This window comes from Eubalaena glacialis, chromosome 3, assembly GCF_028564815.1.
Source record: "Eubalaena glacialis isolate mEubGla1 chromosome 3, mEubGla1.1.hap2.+ XY, whole genome shotgun sequence".
NCBI classification, from domain to species: Eukaryota; Metazoa; Chordata; class Mammalia; order Artiodactyla; family Balaenidae; genus Eubalaena; species Eubalaena glacialis.
Window position 1 is genome coordinate 129,123,606 of NC_083718.1, and position 17,727 is coordinate 129,141,332.

The following is a 17,727-nucleotide window of genomic DNA, read 5'->3' on the forward strand; positions in this document are numbered from 1 at the left end:
TTCTAGTTTAGGTATCCCAACCACTATGAAATCTTATAAACACTGTGTGTGTGTGTGCACACACATGGGCAATCTCCCATTCTTGCTCTTATTCATGCTTCCCATCAATATTCCTCTAACTAAAGCTAACAATAAACCAATAAAACCAGCAATCTAGTCATACACAAAGACCAAGTTGATTCAACTATTTTCACCTTCTCAAATGATTATGCAGCCCCTTGAATTTCCTGTATTTAATGCTTTTAAAACTTGTTATTTTAACTTTGTAGTATTCTGCACACAACTTTTTTTATTATGGTAAAACACAAAACACAAATTTTAGCATTTTAACCATAGTAAGCATACAAGTCAGTGTCATTAGGTACACTTGCAATATTGTGCAACCATTACCATCATTCATTTCTCATCATCCCAAACAGAAACTCTGAATCCGTTAAATAATAACTCTCCCATTCCCCACTTCCCCCAGCCCCTGGTAACCTGTCTACTTTCTGTCTCTATAAATTTGCCTATTCTAGGTACTTCATATAAATGTAACCATAAAATATTCTTCCTTTTGTGTCTGGCATATTTCACTTAACATAATGTTTTCAAGGTTCATACAACTCGTGGCATGTATCAGAATTTCATTCCTTTTTAAGGCCGAATGATATTCCATTGTATGTATACACCTTATCTGTATACATCTTATTTTATCAGTCACTCATTGATGGACATCTGGTTTGTTTCCACATTTTGGCTACTGTGAATAATGCTGCTATGAATATTTGTGTGCAAGTATCTGTTTGAGTCCCCATTCTCAATTCTTTTAGGTATATACCAAGAAGTAGAATGTCTGGATCATATGGTAATGTTATGTTTAACTTTTTGAGGAACCACCATGTGGTTTTCCAAAGTGACTGCACCATTGTACATTCCCACCATAAATGGATTAGGATTCTAATTTCTCCATATCCTCACCAACAATTATTTTCCATTTACTTAATAATAACCATCCTAATGGGTGTGAAGTGGTAATTGTGGTTTTGATTTGCATTTCCCTAATGACTAGTGACGTTGAGCAACTTAAGTGCTTATTGAACCTCTGTATATCTTCTTTGGAGAAATGTCTGTTCAAGTCTTCTACCTAGTTTTGAAATGGGTTGTTACTTTTTTTTTCTTGTTTAGTACAAATATATTTTTAAAACCTGATTTTGGTGAAACATCTGAGCAGTTCACCAACAATGGTATAAGGATTAAAAATATGTTTATTCAATATTTCTCCATCGAACAATTTAAAGAAATGTAAAGTAACTATTCATAGAAAAATATGACATAATATACTGATTCGTTTTCTAAGAAAAAAATGGATGATCTTACCTAGAGTCTTGATTATTAATTAGTAATTCAAGGTTTTGGGTTGATGATGAATCTATCATAGCTGTCTGTTCACTACCCTGGAAACAAATCTTCAGCGATTTTGGTGCGTAAACTGAATTTTGAATAAATTCAACATATTTTAATAAAGCTGCAACAGCTGCAAGGCAGTAATACCTGTAAAGTGACCGAAGATACATCACTATAAATCTTTGGAATAAAAAAAAGTATTGCTATAAAAGAAAACATTTATTTCACTTTAATATTAGCAAAATTACAAATATTTGCATAGCATTGTTTAAAATCAAAGGGAAAAAGCACACCAAGTGCTCCTGATTTTTGATAACTAGTTAAATTACCTCTAAAACATAAAAGTTGATAAAAAGAGACAATTTTCTAAAGTCTGAGACTTAAGGGATATTAGACTCCCAATAGGTCACATGTTAGAAGTCAACATTCAATGGTAATTTGTGCCAATTTTTGATGTACCATTCTAAGTACACATTCAAATAATGTTGAAAAAGTCTGAGAGTTGTAAAGGTACAGTCAGGGGGTCCCAATGTATAGGAAAGCATGTTTTGATCTCCGTGAGAGTAGTCGTCATGATTAATTGAGTGAACAAGTGGTCCAACCTGGCTCAAAGTAAGTATCTGTTCAGCATGTTATAAGAAATATCCATTCCAAAAATATTCCCTGTCTCATTCTGAAGGAGTAAAGGTATGAAGTAACAGGAACGCAGCTTTAACTGTGTTTCACTTCTGTACCGTCACATTTCTAGTTTGCTGTAGCTACTTGAGCTTTTCAGTTCAAAGTAAAGTGAGCAGGAACCATTAAGGCAGTAGATTATGAGTAATTTGGAGAAATTCCATAAAGTTTAGTTAGCAAGATATGCCTTGTATATAAATTTTAGTTAACTGTTTTACTATTTCCATAATTACTGAGTGTTTTATAAGCCAGGCACTTTTCTAGGTGGCAGAGAATATAGCAAAGAACAAAACACACAAAAGACCCTTCCGTCCTGGAATACACACCAGAGATTTACTACTTGCCCTAAATTTTAACTTACTTGGATTGAACCTCCATTAGGACAGTGTTGAATTCTGTTATGCATAATTGTTCAATGTACTCTAGTCCTTTTGTTTCATTGAAGTATTTCCTTTGGACAGTAGTGAAATTAACATTCTGAAAAGAATTTTTAATTTCAAAATAAATTTTAAGTTTCATGCACTTGCCCAAAACTGCTTTCTTAAATACATGCTCATACATGGGTAGATGACTTAAATATTGAATAAAGTTTATTTTTCATTATTTATTATTTTCTGGAGTTAAATAAGAAGTTTTCTTAGTTATTTACAAAAAGAATGAAGGTCTGTCTTGCTAAGTGAATTATAGCAGTCTGTAGCTCTTATTAAGCCATATTTACATGAAATTTAAGTACAATAATAAAAAATAAACATGAGAGTCTCTGACTTCTACTAATTTTATTCTACAGCAACAACAGCAACAAAGGTTTTACATTCAGCCTCATATACACTATCATAATTTGGAGAGGGTAAATCTTTGTAATACACTAGTTGAGGAAGCCAAAAATACCAGTTCCAGCTATCAAATCTATGAAATGCTATCTACATAAGGTGAATTTAATTTATAGAATAAAGAAAAGCAGATAATGGAACTTTTTTTAAAAGAGCAAAAAAAAAAAGCATGCAGCTGCAGAGTAAAAGGTCTGCCTGCTTTGAATAAAAGTAATAGGTAAGAAAGGTATTAATAATATAATAACAATGGACCGTGAAAGAGCTGCAAGGCTGAAAAAAAAAGTCATAAGCAGGTAGGGAATTTGTTATGTGCCAAGATTGTTTGAAGAGTTATCTCATTTAATCTTCCCAATAACCCTATGATGTAAGTCTTGTATCAATATTAAGTACAATTTTCCTCTAAGTCAAATTCTGAGAAGTCAAGTAACTTTTCTAATATGCAATTGATATGTTCCAGAGCTGAGACTTGAATTTGGATTTCTTTGACTAAAAAGTCCATGTTCCTTACACTTCATATTGCTTCTTATTTAACTGAGGTCTTTTTATGGTAAGTGTGATGATAATGATAACAATAACATTGATTTTCCCCTCTGTTTATAATGCTTTTATACCAAATACTTCTATGGCTCTCTCACTCCTATCAGGACTTTGCCCAAATGTAACCTCATCAGTGAGACCATTTCTGATTACCTTATATAAAATATCAATTCTCTAGGAGGTAGATACTATTAGTCCCTATTTTACTGACGAATAAAAACTGAAGCTTAGAGAGGTTAACTTAACTTGCACACAGTCATTTAGAATCAGGATTTGAAACCGCAACAGTCTAGCTCCTCTATTCTTTTTTTTTTTTTTAATTAATTTATTTATGTATTTATTTATTTTGGGCTGCGTTGGGTCTTTGTTGCCGCCCATGGGCTTCCCCTAGTTGTGGCGAGCGGAGGCTACTCTTCATTGTGGTGCGCCGGCTTCTCATTGCGGTGGCTTCTCTTATTGTGGAGCACAGGCAGTAGGCACACGGGCTTCAGTAGTTGTAGCACGCGGGCTCAGCAGTTTCGGCGTGCAGGCTCTAGAGCACAGGTTCAGTAGTTGTGGCGCACGGGCTTAGCTGCTCCATGGCATGTGGGATGTTCCCGGACCAGGGCTCGAACCTGTGTCTCCTGCATTGGCAGGCGGATTCTTAACCACTGCGCCACCAGGGAAGTCCCTGGCTCCTTTATTTTATTTTATTTTTTTTTAGAATTTTAAGTCATTACAACAGTCGCCTCTTTTTTTTTTTTTAATTAATTTATTTATTTATTTATTTTTGGCTGTGTTGGGTCTTCGCTTCTGTGCGAGGGCTTTCTCTAGCTGTGGCAAGCGGGGGCCACTCTTCATCGCGGTGCGCGGGCCTCTCACTATTGCGGCCTCTCCTGTTGCGGAGCACAGGCTCCAGACGCGCAGGCTCAGCAGTTGTGGCTCACGGGCCTAGTTGCTCCGCGGCATGTGGGATCTTCACAGACCAGGGCTCGAACCCGTGTCCCCAGCATTAGCAGGCAGATTCTCAACCACTGCGCCACAAGAGAAGCCCTGGCTCCTTTATTTTTAAGCACTATGCTATATTGCCTTACATCTCAAGCGTAGTAAATGTAGGTTGTTTTCGCCTTTGGAGGATTCATCTATCCCACATTCTATGTTGTTCTGTCCATGTGGGACTGTCAATTACAGTACTCTGTGCCCCACAACAAAAAGCAAATGACCTGGGATTAATCAATCATAGTGCTTTTACTCCCATAAACAGTGATTAATCTAACATGTGGGAACATGAACAAAGCAGGAACAGTCAGGGTCCTTCTCTCGAATTCATATGTGGACACTGGAAGGAAGAAGTTATTTTTTACTCTCAGTTGGCTAAGCTGAGTTGACACCAGCCTGGAGCCATGAGCAATCATTTTATTAAACCTCACAGAGAGATGGCAGTGGAGATGAGAGTAAGGATAGGATCTATCCAGCCATTTGGCTTCCCAGTTACATAAGCCAACAAATTTCCTTTTTCACTTAAGCTACTTTAAGTTGAATTTCTATTATTCACAACCAAAGGACTTAGAATGCTTAATCAATACAAAATAATGAAGGTATATGGAAAGGTATACATAAATAAGGGTGATGAAAAGAAGTCCAAGTCATGAATGAAAGAGATAAAGAGTCCTGTCTAATAGAGACAATAGGTTTACAATAGGAACCATTTCTGGCAATGAGTCAAAGACAGCTGAGCTACATTGGATCTCTAAGAGCACAAGAAATCTTATATGACTGTAGATGCTGAATATATTAAGAACTATAAAGAACTCATTGGACCATAATCTCAACCTGGTTTCAAATGTGTTAAAGATAAGTCTACAGACACAACGAAATATAATATTCTGAAAATAATTTGCACTCCTCAAGAACTATTCTAACTGCAATGCTGCCTACTTGGTTCAGAACCACAGCCTCCATTCCACAAAGCAGGGAGATGTGCTAAAGGGAAGAGATAAACCACATGGTAGAAAGGCCCTTACTGAGAGGGAGAGCATTGGCTGGATAAGGTTCCAGAGCACTTCCCTGTCACAGTCCCACAGATGGTGAGACAGTATGTGTTGCCAGGGGAAGCTGTAACAATTCTATAATATAAATCAAATTCTCCAAAAGAAAAAGTACTTGCTGATAGTTGCTATCCCCTAGAAGAATAAGAACTTCACTTTCAACTAGTCTGGCAGCGCAATAACTACTTTCCAGGAAGCTATACCTAAGGAAATCCAAGCTTTCTCTAAGTGTCTGCTTCCTGTATACTCTGGGAAACATCCTTATTACCTAAAAGATTTTTCCTTTTTTTCAAAGTATATCAAGGGTACCAAATCAAATAAGTGAATTCCTTGTCATTTTTATTATATGTATTAATAGTCCCTAAGCTTAGGACTTGTACTTAGTGAGTACTTTAGGGTAAATATAAAGATACCCGAATTATTGTTCTTTAGGATGATATTATAAAATGGATTTTAAGTAAGTAAAACAATCTTGAATGTTACTACTGAGAATAAAAATCACTTACCTTGAAATTTTCTGTGATGAGAGTAAACAACTTGGTTGAGTTCCCCACAACACAAGCAGTATTTGACATTATTATTTCCAAAGGTGATAAAATTTTGAGTTTAGTGATCACCTAAAATTGTTTGAATAAATAATTTAAATGTAAGCTTAGGATTCTCTAAAACCAAAAAAGTTTCGTATTTTTCTGAGAGATAAAATTAAGTCAGAGACATACAAAATCATAACTGTTCTAATTATATGTTTCAATTAAATATACTTCTAATGGTAATATGTCAAATATACATCCTATAAAATTATAAATACAAAATATTATCATAAACATAGGCTATATTTTACTCACAATAGTTTGTATCAGCTCTAAGCCCCCAAATAATTTGAATGTATCAAATATGTATTCCTAAAAAAAATTTTGTTTTAATAAATTCATCTACTCGGTATTTTATTCATCTCCATGAAAAACATAAACATTCAATAGCGTAACTGTGGTGATTCAATCAATATGGCCACACGGGTACAGCTTAGAAGTTGAAAAGTACAGAAACACGGATGAGAAAGATCTGCTTTATGACTGATGCTTTTCACAGTCTAAGGTGCATTTCTTAGAACTATTCTAGACACAGAAATACTTTATCAATATTCTGAACATTCCCGTTTTTTAAAAAAAACTTTTATCCTATTCTTTTTAAATTGCATAGAAATGTGAAATACCCAGATATGCAGTACTAATATCATTTAGGTTGTTAGGTATATTAAAAAATTAATTATTAGGTAGGGAAAGGAAGTCTACATACTGGGAACCATCAAGGGGAATTAGGGAAAGAAATTAAGAACAATAAAACATTAAAAATAACATAGTATTTAATATGTTTTAATAGTAGTAATGGGGTCAAATAACTTTTTTGAATATAGGTTAGGAGTAGACTACCTCTACCTGATAAGTCACACAAATTTCCATGACAACAGGCCAGTGGCCCAAGTTAATGATGAGTGATAGGAAGTGAAGGCAAGAAGTTGAGAGACTTAAATTATGACTGGTCTAAGACACCAGTTTCCCTTATCTCTGGAAAATAAAATTCAAATACAGTTCAGTGGAAACAACCCTTTGGAGATAGCATTATTACATATGCTATCTTTGGAATGAGTCCAAGATTTATTAATTTGAAGATATTAATTTTAGAAATTAATATTAATAGTAATTTGGAATATTTAAGTAACAGCAAAACATGTTATTTTAGAACAAAATAATATTAAAAAATTAAAATCAGATGTAAAACTTTATTTTAATTCAGAGTAACCTACATTGGTGCAATAATGAATAACCATTATTCTACCAAAAAGTAAACCAATTAGGAAAGCACTGACTTGAAAATCTGCAAAGTGCCCTCTAGATGAACCATTTTCTAGGAGTATAAATACTTACCTTTGCATATGTTGTGTTGTCTGCAAACTGAGATAATATAATTTGTGGGCTTTTTAAATCAATACTTGCCATTCCTATTTCACCTCTGGCAAGTCCTCTCCCTTCTACAACAGCCACAATAACTGATGGAGAGTGTGCAGAAACTGCAGATGAGGATGTAGCTATTAAAAAAAATTTTTTAAGAAAATGTATAAACATTAACAATACTTTCTAGTTCTTTCTCATAAAATCTCAAAGCACCAAGTCTAGGACACAGCTATTACTATCCAAGAAAAAAAATCTCGTTTTGCTCATCAAAATATATCTTTCCATATATCCAGACCAAATAAAAATGTTAATTCTCTATTTTGCCAAAACTTAACTTCACATTTAGAAATAATAAACTTACACATTGTCTTATTTTGCATTTTATTGGAATGAAGTCATAAAGAAACACTAAATTTGGGATCAGAAAACATATTATTTATCTTACCTTGTCATTTGAGAGCTATATGAATTTGAGCAAATTATTTCATAATAAATAATCATATATCACAAAATATAATGTTAATAGCTGCCCTACCTGACTCAAGAGGTAGCTGAAATGCTCAAATGGGATAATAATATATATCAATGTATTTTATAAAGTATAAAACATTATATGACTATAAACCCCACTTATGAGATATCTGTGTAATGTTGGATATTTTATTAATGTGCCAAGAATGTTCCAAGTTCTTTACTTGAATTAACTTTACTTCTCATGATTCTATCAACAGACATCATTATTTTCTCCATTTGCTTTTCAGGAGACTGAAGCATGAATGGAACTGGTAGAATTTGTATACAGGCAGCCTGGTTCCAGACCTGGTGCTCTTAACCACTACATATATTAGTGATTTTGAGATCTATGCCTGACAAACCATAAATATTCAGGTAAGTAGTTTAACCTTTCTAAATTTACCATTTCTTTATCTGTAAAGTGGAAATACCAAACCTTTTTAACAAAGTTATTATATAAGAATTAAACATTATAGAAGGGTTTTATAAAGTATATGAAATTATAAGGCATTATTCATGGATAAAAAAAAGTCAGACTACTAAATATACCTAAAATTTTATTTTCAAAGAAGCAAAATTGTCTTTTATCCCCTTTTCAACCTTTCAATATACCTTTTCTCCCCTCCTTACCCTCCCTAATCTAGAATCCTTTTTTCTTTTCTATTCTTCTGTTATAACACCTACAAAATTATTTTTACATTTATGCTATCTTAGTCAGTAGTCAACTTAAGAGTTCATTTAAAAATCTATTGTGTCTAGATCTCAGAACCTTTTTCGCCATTAAAGCCTTGTTATACATGGTGATTGAGTTTATATTAGATCTATAGAAGTCAATTTAAGTTCTGCAATCAAATATGACCTTTCCATTCTTAACTGGAAACTTAATAACAAGTTTCAGTACTTGGAAATTCAGTACACACAGAAGACATCTTCCTTAAACTTTAAAAGAACAATTTATGCTGTTATCTCTCTGTTATAATACTAAAATAAGCATCATAGTACATGAAGCTTTTTTCTGGGTCTCTTATTATTTCCCTAAATTGGCTCCTTATAAGTCAAATTACTGGAAGAAGGAAAACCATCACTTTTAAAGGATCTCACATATATTGCCACATTTCTTTTCAGGATTGTACCAACTTTTAATTCCATCAGCAGTATATGAGAAAAACCAATCTTACTGAATCCTTACCGTTACTAACTTCTGCAATGTATTATTATTGTTGTTGTTGTTATTATTATTAGCTAGTTTAATGGACTGGTGCTTTAAATGTGTATTTTTTAAAATTACTATCAAAATTGAACATCACTTAATATATCCATTTATTTTCTATATTTTGAGATGTTTACATCCTTTTTGCACAATTTTTACTAGGTCTTAATGTTTTTCAATCTGTTTTTATGAGAATTTTGTAAATCAATGACAACAACTTATAGTTGCTACCAATCTTGCTTTTTTTGATATCACAAAGATTTCTATTTTTGTATAAAAGTCTTTTCCTTTATAATTTCTTCCATTACTTTTCTGCTACGAAACTCCTCCTTCATTGAGACATTTGATATGCATTACTATTTTCTTCTAACTTTTTGAGTTGTTTAGTTCATTTTGATCTCTCATTTGGGCAGAACTTTGAGCAGTACATTTGGTTCTCTACCTTGTCTGGCTTGTCTGGAATGAAAGATAACCAGAAGTACAGATTTAGACTCATTCATAAGCAGTTGCTAATGGTTTAGCTGGATGGTCAGGGACTGGGAAGGAACAGAACTGGAAGATAGTGACAAGAAAAGTTGGGGAAGAGGTATGTGGATGGATCTCTTAGAACGGGCATAGACTTTGAAAATGTTTGTCTCATGTGAATGCTCACCAAAGGGCATCCACTGTAAAGGAGACTCTTGATAATAGTGGACAAAATGATACACCCTATGATGTCAATTAGCCTCTTTTCCCAGCCACCACAGTGTTTCCTTAATAGAACCATGAACAAATCGGCCATGGTGGCAAGAATGGAAACTATGCATCGGCTCAACAATGTGAACTTCCTCTTACAAAGGCTGACCTGGTTAACCCTACTGCTGAGTGCCTAACTGGTCAACAGCAGAGATCAACATAAATGCCCCATACAGTACCATTCCCCAGAGGGACAACATACCACCTGATGGTAGGTTGATTATACTGGATTTCTTCCATCAAGGAGGGAGCAGATATTTGTCCCCACTGGAATAAACACATATTCTAGATACAGATTTGCCTTCCTTGCCCACAGTGCCTCTGCCAGCATCACGATCTATGAACTTACAGAGTGCCTTATCCACCATCATGGCATTTCACACAGTATTGCATCTGATCAAGGAACTCACTTCACAGCAAAAGAAAAAAATGCATCAGTGGACTCTGGCCCATTGAAACAACTGGTTTTACCACATACCCCATCACACAGAAATGCCTGGCTTAGCTGAAAGGCAGAATGACTTACTGAAGACTTAATGCCAATTAGGAGACAATACCCTAAAAGAATGGGGCTCTGTCTTACAGGATGCAGTTTATACTTTGAATCATAGATGCTGTATTCCTCATAACCACAATACACAGGTCCAAGAATCAAGGGGAGGAAATAGGAGTGGCTACTCTCACTTCACTATTATCCCTATCAACCCACCCAACGAATTTTTGCTTCCCATTCTGGCAACTTTGAGCTCTGCTGGTTTGGAGATCTTAGTCTCCACAAGGTTATTGGTTCCACCAAGCGACACAACAATGATTCCACTGAATTGGAAGATGAGATTGCCATGTGTCCATTTTAGGCTCCTTATTTATGCTACTGAACCAATAGGCAAAAAAAAGGGGGGGCTATCTATGGATGGGGTGGCTGCTCCTAACTGCCAAGGGGATATCATGTCGCTATACACAATAGAGGCAAAGTGGACTATATATGGAGCCCAGGGTTTCTCTAAGGCAGCGGTCCCCAACCTCTTTTGGCACCAGGGACCGGTTTCGTGGAAGACAATTTTTCCATGGATGGGGGAGGGGGTAAGTTCAGGCAGTAATGCCAGCGATGGGGGGGATGGTTCAGGCGGTAATGCAAGCAATGGGGAGTGATGGGGAGGGCAGATGAAGCTTCGCTCGCTCACCTGCCGCTCACCTCCTGCTGTGCGGCCCGGTTCTTAACAGGCCATGGACGGGTACTGGTCCACGGCCCGGGAGATGGGAACCCCTGCTCTAAGGCACCCCTCAGTATTTCCAACAGTAAATGTTAATGGAAAACTACAGCAACCAAAAAGAGGCAGAATGACCAAGGACTCAGACCCTTCAGGAATGAAGGTCTGGGTCATTCCACCCTTATTGCTGCAGGTAAGGGAAATATGGAATGGGTAGTGGAAGAAGGAAGCCATAGATATCAACTATAACCTCGTGACCAATTACAGAAATATAAACTGCAGTAGCTTTGGATATTTTCTCTATCTTTGTTATATGCATGTTTATTTGTATAAACTAACCATTTTTCTCTCTCTTTGCACTTTTAAAAAATTTATGCACAAGTTATTGGAGGTTAACTTTACAACTTAGTCTTTAAGTAACACAATATTCAGTGGGACCACGACTGAATTTGAGATAATTAATATGCAATGACTGTTGGGACTATGAATCTTCTCATTTTGGGAAAGAGTGAGAACCCCCTCACTTGTAAGTACAGATGTATACATACTGTTAGGTAGAAACACAGAGTTGTTTTGTTGTTGTAAAGGAATCCAAATGTGTGTAGAATGACATACATGGACGTTGAATAGCCAAAGGAGTTATGCCAGTTATCAATTTAGTGTCACTTGGCTCCAAATTCACACTTCAATGTAAGCTCTGCGACAGCGGACAGAATTGCTGTATTTCTCCTTTAAAGTGTGCATAATGTATACTCCAATAAAGATGTTTAAAAAAAAAAAAAAGTGTGCATAATGTTAAGTTTTCTCAATTGAGGGCACTGGAGGGACCCTGCATGATGAAGGGCTCTCCTGCAGCTTCCACTGGGTCTGGCAGTGTAGGTATGAGGACATCTGGTGGTGATGTGCCCAGCTACATACCCAGAATGTGCTGTCCTTTGGCAATCACACAGCCGCAGCATGGCACGGTAACAATCATCGTACAGCCCTCTCAACAGAGATATCCTGCATTCCAGGCCTCCTGCCCAGACTAATTCCTTCGGCTCTTTCACTCTCTCCTCAGTCTGTCTCCCAAAGTCCTCTTGATGCCACCACCCTCCCAACAGGGAGACTGTGTGCTCCAGGCCTCCAGCCCACACCAGAGCCCACTCCCATTGCACAGCCATGTTCTAGCCACCAGCTATAGTTCACCCACCCTGCCTGCTTCCTGTTTGCCTGGTCTGGCAAATCTGCAGTCACTACTGAAACTGCCATTCAGTATTCACCTTCTCCAAAGAGGTCAGTACCCCAGCGTTGGAAATGGGACCCAGAAGGGGGCCACTTCCAAGTAGGACCTCTTGGGAGTCCTATATCCTATAGTTACTCTTTTATGACAGTTTAATAATTCTTTATGTTAAATCTTCCCTGTTTAAATTATTGTATGGTTCTACTTCAGATTGGATCTTCACTGCTACAGTCTCTGTCTTCATGGAGTTTATAGTCCAGCAAAGAAGATGGACAATTTAAAAAAGATAATCAACCTCATTTATAACCAGGAAAATGCAAATTCAGACTATAGTTAGGTAGTATTTTACAACTGCTAGACTGGTAAATATCAAGGAGTCTGACAGTACCAAATGCTGTATAGGATACAGATCAACAAGAACTGTCATATATTGCTAGTAAGAGTGTATCTTGGTAGAATCACTCAGAAAAACAATTTGTCATTATTTTGTAAATGTATACATTCATATATCTTTGAACCAAGAGATGCTTACACATGTAGACCTATTTCACCCATTTTCCCCTCAAGAAAACCTACATTTAGATAAATTCTAAAATTTAAGTATTAAAAAATCATTCAACAGTATTATCAGGATCAACTTTTAGATTTAAGCAAATGTACAGAAGGAAGGGCTTTCTCTTTCTTGTGCTTTGTCAGAATGATAAAATAATGTAGACCTGCATTTTTTAACAAACAATATCACAAACTATGTAGCCTTATTAATCCAGCCTCAAATTGTAGATATGGCTAAATTGATGTATTTATCGTTCAGTCTTCCATATTAGTTACAAATAACTTCATATTAACTTAACTACCCTAATATATAATTTAATATTAAGTTAATTTAAACTTTTAACTTTAAAAGTTTCTAAAGGTCAATTAGACCAATATTCCACTCACTTTACCTGAATGTCCCATTTGCAGTGTCCAACTTTTATAACCTGGTCTCTGGGGATTTCCAGCAGATAATGGAGTTTTTAGTATTTGAGGATAATTACTATCTCGCGCAGAGGATGAGCTTGTACCGAGAGTAAAATGTGATGCAAGTGTGTTTTCCGCATAAGATCTTTTGTTTGTAAAGTATGAACCTAAATTCAAAAAAAATTAAATATCAGTTCTTAAAGATTCCAAAATATGCAATGTTGTACTAATTCCTATAATCTCTATAAAACTTCATCTGATAATGATTTTTTAGTGTAACAAATTATGACAAGTTTAACATTACTGATAAATAATCTTGTACTAAAATATAATGAAAAGTGCTTGCTAATATGGCTTTTTCTTATACAAGTTGACAGACTATTCTTGCTAAAATCACAAACTACCTTCTCATCTTCAAATACACCAGATATATTTACTTTGTATAGTAATTATAATACATCTTTTCCTTTGTTGACCTCTTCATTGAAACTCTCTCCTCCCAGGTAACTGGTGTAAAGAGTGTTTTAGGCTCACTTCGATTCAGTTCCTTGTTTAGTTAGTTACCTGTTGATATAAGACATTACCTATTTTATAGGGTTGTCACAAAATATGAAAGAATGTGCATAACAGCCTAGCATAGTGTCTTGGCACATACGAGGTTTTTTTGTTTGTTTTTTAATTGAAGTATAGTTGATTTACAATGTTGTGGGCACATAGAAGTTCTTAAAAGTATATATTGGGTCTCTTTTCTCCTCTTCCCCTTGATTTCCATGACAACTCTCTATCTTGATTCTCCTTAAACCACTTCTTTTTAGTTTCCTTTGCCAGGTCCTTTTTCCCTCTGTCTGCCTCTTAACTGTTGGCTTCCCAAGGTTCCATACTTTTTCACTTTCTCTCACAAATCAAAATTATACATTTTCTCTGGGCATCTCATCTATTATTTTGGTTTCTATTAATATCTATTTCCGGGCAATTCTCAAACCTTCATATACAGCCCTAACTCCTCTCCAACACTATAAACCATGGGGTGGCAAACTCCCTGTGTAAAATTGGAACAAAAGAAAAATCTACCTTGCAGAATTATCGTTAGGATCAGAGATACAAAATGCCAAGTAAGAAGCTAGAACAGAGTAGTGCTCATTAATTAGTGGATGTTATTACTGTTGAAAATAAATGGGTGAAAAAGCATTTCACGAAGGGGGGATTATACTGACAACGTAAACATGTATGTTGCCTTGGAGGAACTGCAAGTAGGTCAATTAGATTAGAAAGTAGGGTAATTATTAAGAAATGATAAGAGATAAGACTGCAAAGATTGAAAACAGATCCCAAATGGCCTTGGATGTCCTAATAAAGAGTATGATTTAAAAAAAAAAAAAAAAAAGAGTATGATTTTTTTAACTGCAAAAACAGAGTCACTGATTGAAGTGCCAAGGGACATAAGATTTTCATTTTCCGGGACCTCCCTGGTGGCTCAGCGGTTAAGGATCCACCTGCCAAGGCAGGGGACACAGGTTCAAGCCCTGGTCCGGGAAGATCCCACATGCCACGGAGCAATTAAGCCCGTGCGCCACAACTACTGAGCCTGCGCTCTAGAGCCTGCGCTCTAGAGCCCGTGAGCCGCAACTACTGAGCCCACATACTGCAACTACTGAAGCTTGCGTGCCTAGAGCCCGTGCTCCACAAGAGAAGCCACCGCAATGAGAAGCCCGCACACCTCAACGAAGAGTAGCCCCTGCTCGCCACAACTAGAGAAAAGCCGGTGCACAGCAACCAAGACCCAACGCAGCCAAAAATAAATAAATTAATTAATTAATTTAAAAAAAGAGAATTAAAAAAAAAATTTCATTTTCCATATAACTCTAGTGACACTGTAAGTAAGCTTGAAAGAAAGAATACTTAGGAGTATGAGGCAATAATTCAGACATTAAATCATAAGGGCCTGTAATGGCACAGAGATAGAAAAGGACAATTATTTAAAAGATAAAGTTAGATAGAATTTAACTATTTGGATGTTATGAGTGAGGGAATACTCGAATTATTGGTCTCCTAGGTTTAAGATTTAGAAAACCCAATGACTGCGATAAGAGAAACAGGTCGAGGAGCTGCAGAGAGATGAATTAAATTAATAATATAGTGAGTCTGAGGATTTCCACTGGTTCCTCACCAGAAGCTTCAGAAGACAGTCTGAAATAGGAATCTGGAGCATAGATGAGATCTGGGCTGTGGTGATAGTCACATCCAGACAGAAGTGGCCTAGGAAAAAACCTCTAAGGACAAACCAATAATTTGGGAACTAACAAAGGTAAGCACAGTTCTCTGGAAGGCAGGAGAAAAACAGGGGAGAGTGGAATCAACGAAAGCAAATTAAGACGGTTTCAGAGAAGACTGGTCAAGAGCATTAAACACAGTGGAAAGGTCACACAAGATGAACTGAAAAGTGACCACTGAATTTGGCATTTGTTACTTTATCATTGACTTGCAATGTTGTCTGGAAAAACGGTGATGGTTTTGCCATGGAGAGTGACTGAATATAAAATAAACGAGTTGAACTCTCCTTGAAAGACATTTTTCATACTAAACATATTATTCACCTCAATTAGATAAAATGTTAAATCTAGTCTGTTTTCACGGCATCCTAGAAGGACTTGGAGAGTTAAGTTCAGGAGCCAAGAGGTTCACCACTTCTATCACCGAACTCATGCACAAATTCAGGCATCTGTCATCAGGGGCGGAGAGCTGGGACATCACACCGGATGTTAATGCAACCCGCCTCAGAACCAAGCCACCCGCCATCACAGCCTTGTAATAAAACCAATTTGAAGAAGAGTCCAGCCCTTTAGTCACTCAGAAACACTAAATTCCCGGAGCATCCCATTCTCATCTTCCAAACAAACCCCAACTGATACTTCTCTGTGGTAACCACCAACCACAGCTCCCTGAGCCTCCGGGAATTCACACAACCGCTCCTTGCCTTGAGCTGGCCCCGCGCTGGGCGGGTGCCGAGGGAGGCTGCTGCTGTCGCTCCGGTCGGCCGCCGCTCCAGACGTGCCTGGAGGGGAGGACGAAGAGGCGGCCTGGGCTGAAGGGCATCTCTGAGGAGTCTCCTGGAGTCCAAAATTGTAGCGGGGACCCTGGGACCGAGCCTCTACCGAGGAGGGGGAAACCGCAGGGACAGAAGTTGAGGCTGGTGGGATCTCAGGCCTCAGCATGCTCATAAACCCTCTCAGAACACCCCTCGGCAGGGCCCAAGGGCAGAAGCAACACCGGGAAAAGTGCGAGCATGGTGCGCAGGCGCACGAAGCTGCACGGCGCAGGCGCAGAGCCCCAGCGTGCCACAACCGCCCACCCTCCCCCCTCCGCCCCCCCCCCCCCGCACCCCATCCACACCGGGGAATGTACTCCCAGGCGTTCCGGTCCCGTCACCTCCCACAGGATTTGGTCCAGCTGAATGTAAGGTACAGACCTCCTCAGCTGAACGGAATTCAGGGCCCATCAATCCAACTTGGTAGACCCATTATTCGCACTGCACCCTATTTCCTTATTACAAGGTGTTCGGGGCTAACATTCCGCACATACCTCCAAATACACTAGTTTCTTTTTAATTACAGAAACTGTCTTATCACTGTGCACGCAGTGCCTGTGATAGTGGAAACAAATTTAATGCTCACAGTAGTACAAACCATTTAACATTGGTTTCGTGGCTAAAGAGCCACTAACCCCTTACAGCTTAAATATTCACAGGGCTGTTATCACTGCAAGACTGCCCTTCACCCGGTAAGCATATGGCTGTGTGCACAGTATAGAAGGAACCAGGTTAAGAAGAGGTATCTCTTGGACAGTTTCCTCTCTCTCAATTTCTAGTACTGGGTCTTCACACATAGGTATGAACTATTTAAAAGCAGACTACACAAACTCAAACTAGCTTTACAACAAATGACCTTTGGGAAATTTTGCGCCTGCTTACTTTTCTTGAATACACAGTAACTGCAACTTCGTAGAGATGCCAGGATTGAAAACAGAATACTCTGGATAGTATTAGAAGAAATGCATTACTCAATTCATGCAATTGTTAAGTACGTCAATAAATCAGGTATTCATAGAACAGTTCATCTACATGCAGTGACTGCAGTCCTCAAAACTCCAACTTCCAATGACAGCACTTAAATAAAATTATGTTCCATCCAATGACTTCCAAACCTTCAGAAACAAAATACTGGCAATGCAACTCAAACTCTTCAAATTAATGAACTGTCAAAAAACAATGCTAGATTTCAATCTCACATTGGTCCATGTGTTGAGAATCATCACTATACACACCTAAGATGATTCTCTAACTCTTACACAGGGTATTGCAAAGACGCTTGAGCAAATTTCAACTTCCATCAAGAAAAATGTTCATTAAAATACTTTATTTTCACCAAGAACATAAAACTCTTATAAGTTATAATCTCTTATAAGAGATTAGCTGT

At 37.2% G+C, this 17,727-nt stretch overlaps 1 protein-coding gene across 1 annotated transcript in view; it reads right to left on the minus strand.

Moving 5' to 3' along the window:
- Positions 1 to 16,467, minus strand: part of MSH4 (mutS homolog 4) — a 90,774-nt gene extending 74,307 nt beyond the window's left edge. The window contains exons 1-6 of the mRNA XM_061186433.1: positions 16,230 to 16,467; positions 13,240 to 13,422; positions 7,381 to 7,541; positions 5,962 to 6,072; positions 2,423 to 2,538; positions 1,360 to 1,533 (exon numbers count right to left, since the gene is read on the minus strand). Of these exons, the coding sequence (XP_061042416.1) occupies positions 1,360 to 1,533; positions 2,423 to 2,538; positions 5,962 to 6,072; positions 7,381 to 7,541; positions 13,240 to 13,422; positions 16,230 to 16,467 (983 nt within the window). The remainder of the gene's footprint in view (positions 1 to 1,359; positions 1,534 to 2,422; positions 2,539 to 5,961; positions 6,073 to 7,380; positions 7,542 to 13,239; positions 13,423 to 16,229) is intronic.
- Positions 16,468 to 17,727: the final 1,260 nt, after the last annotated feature.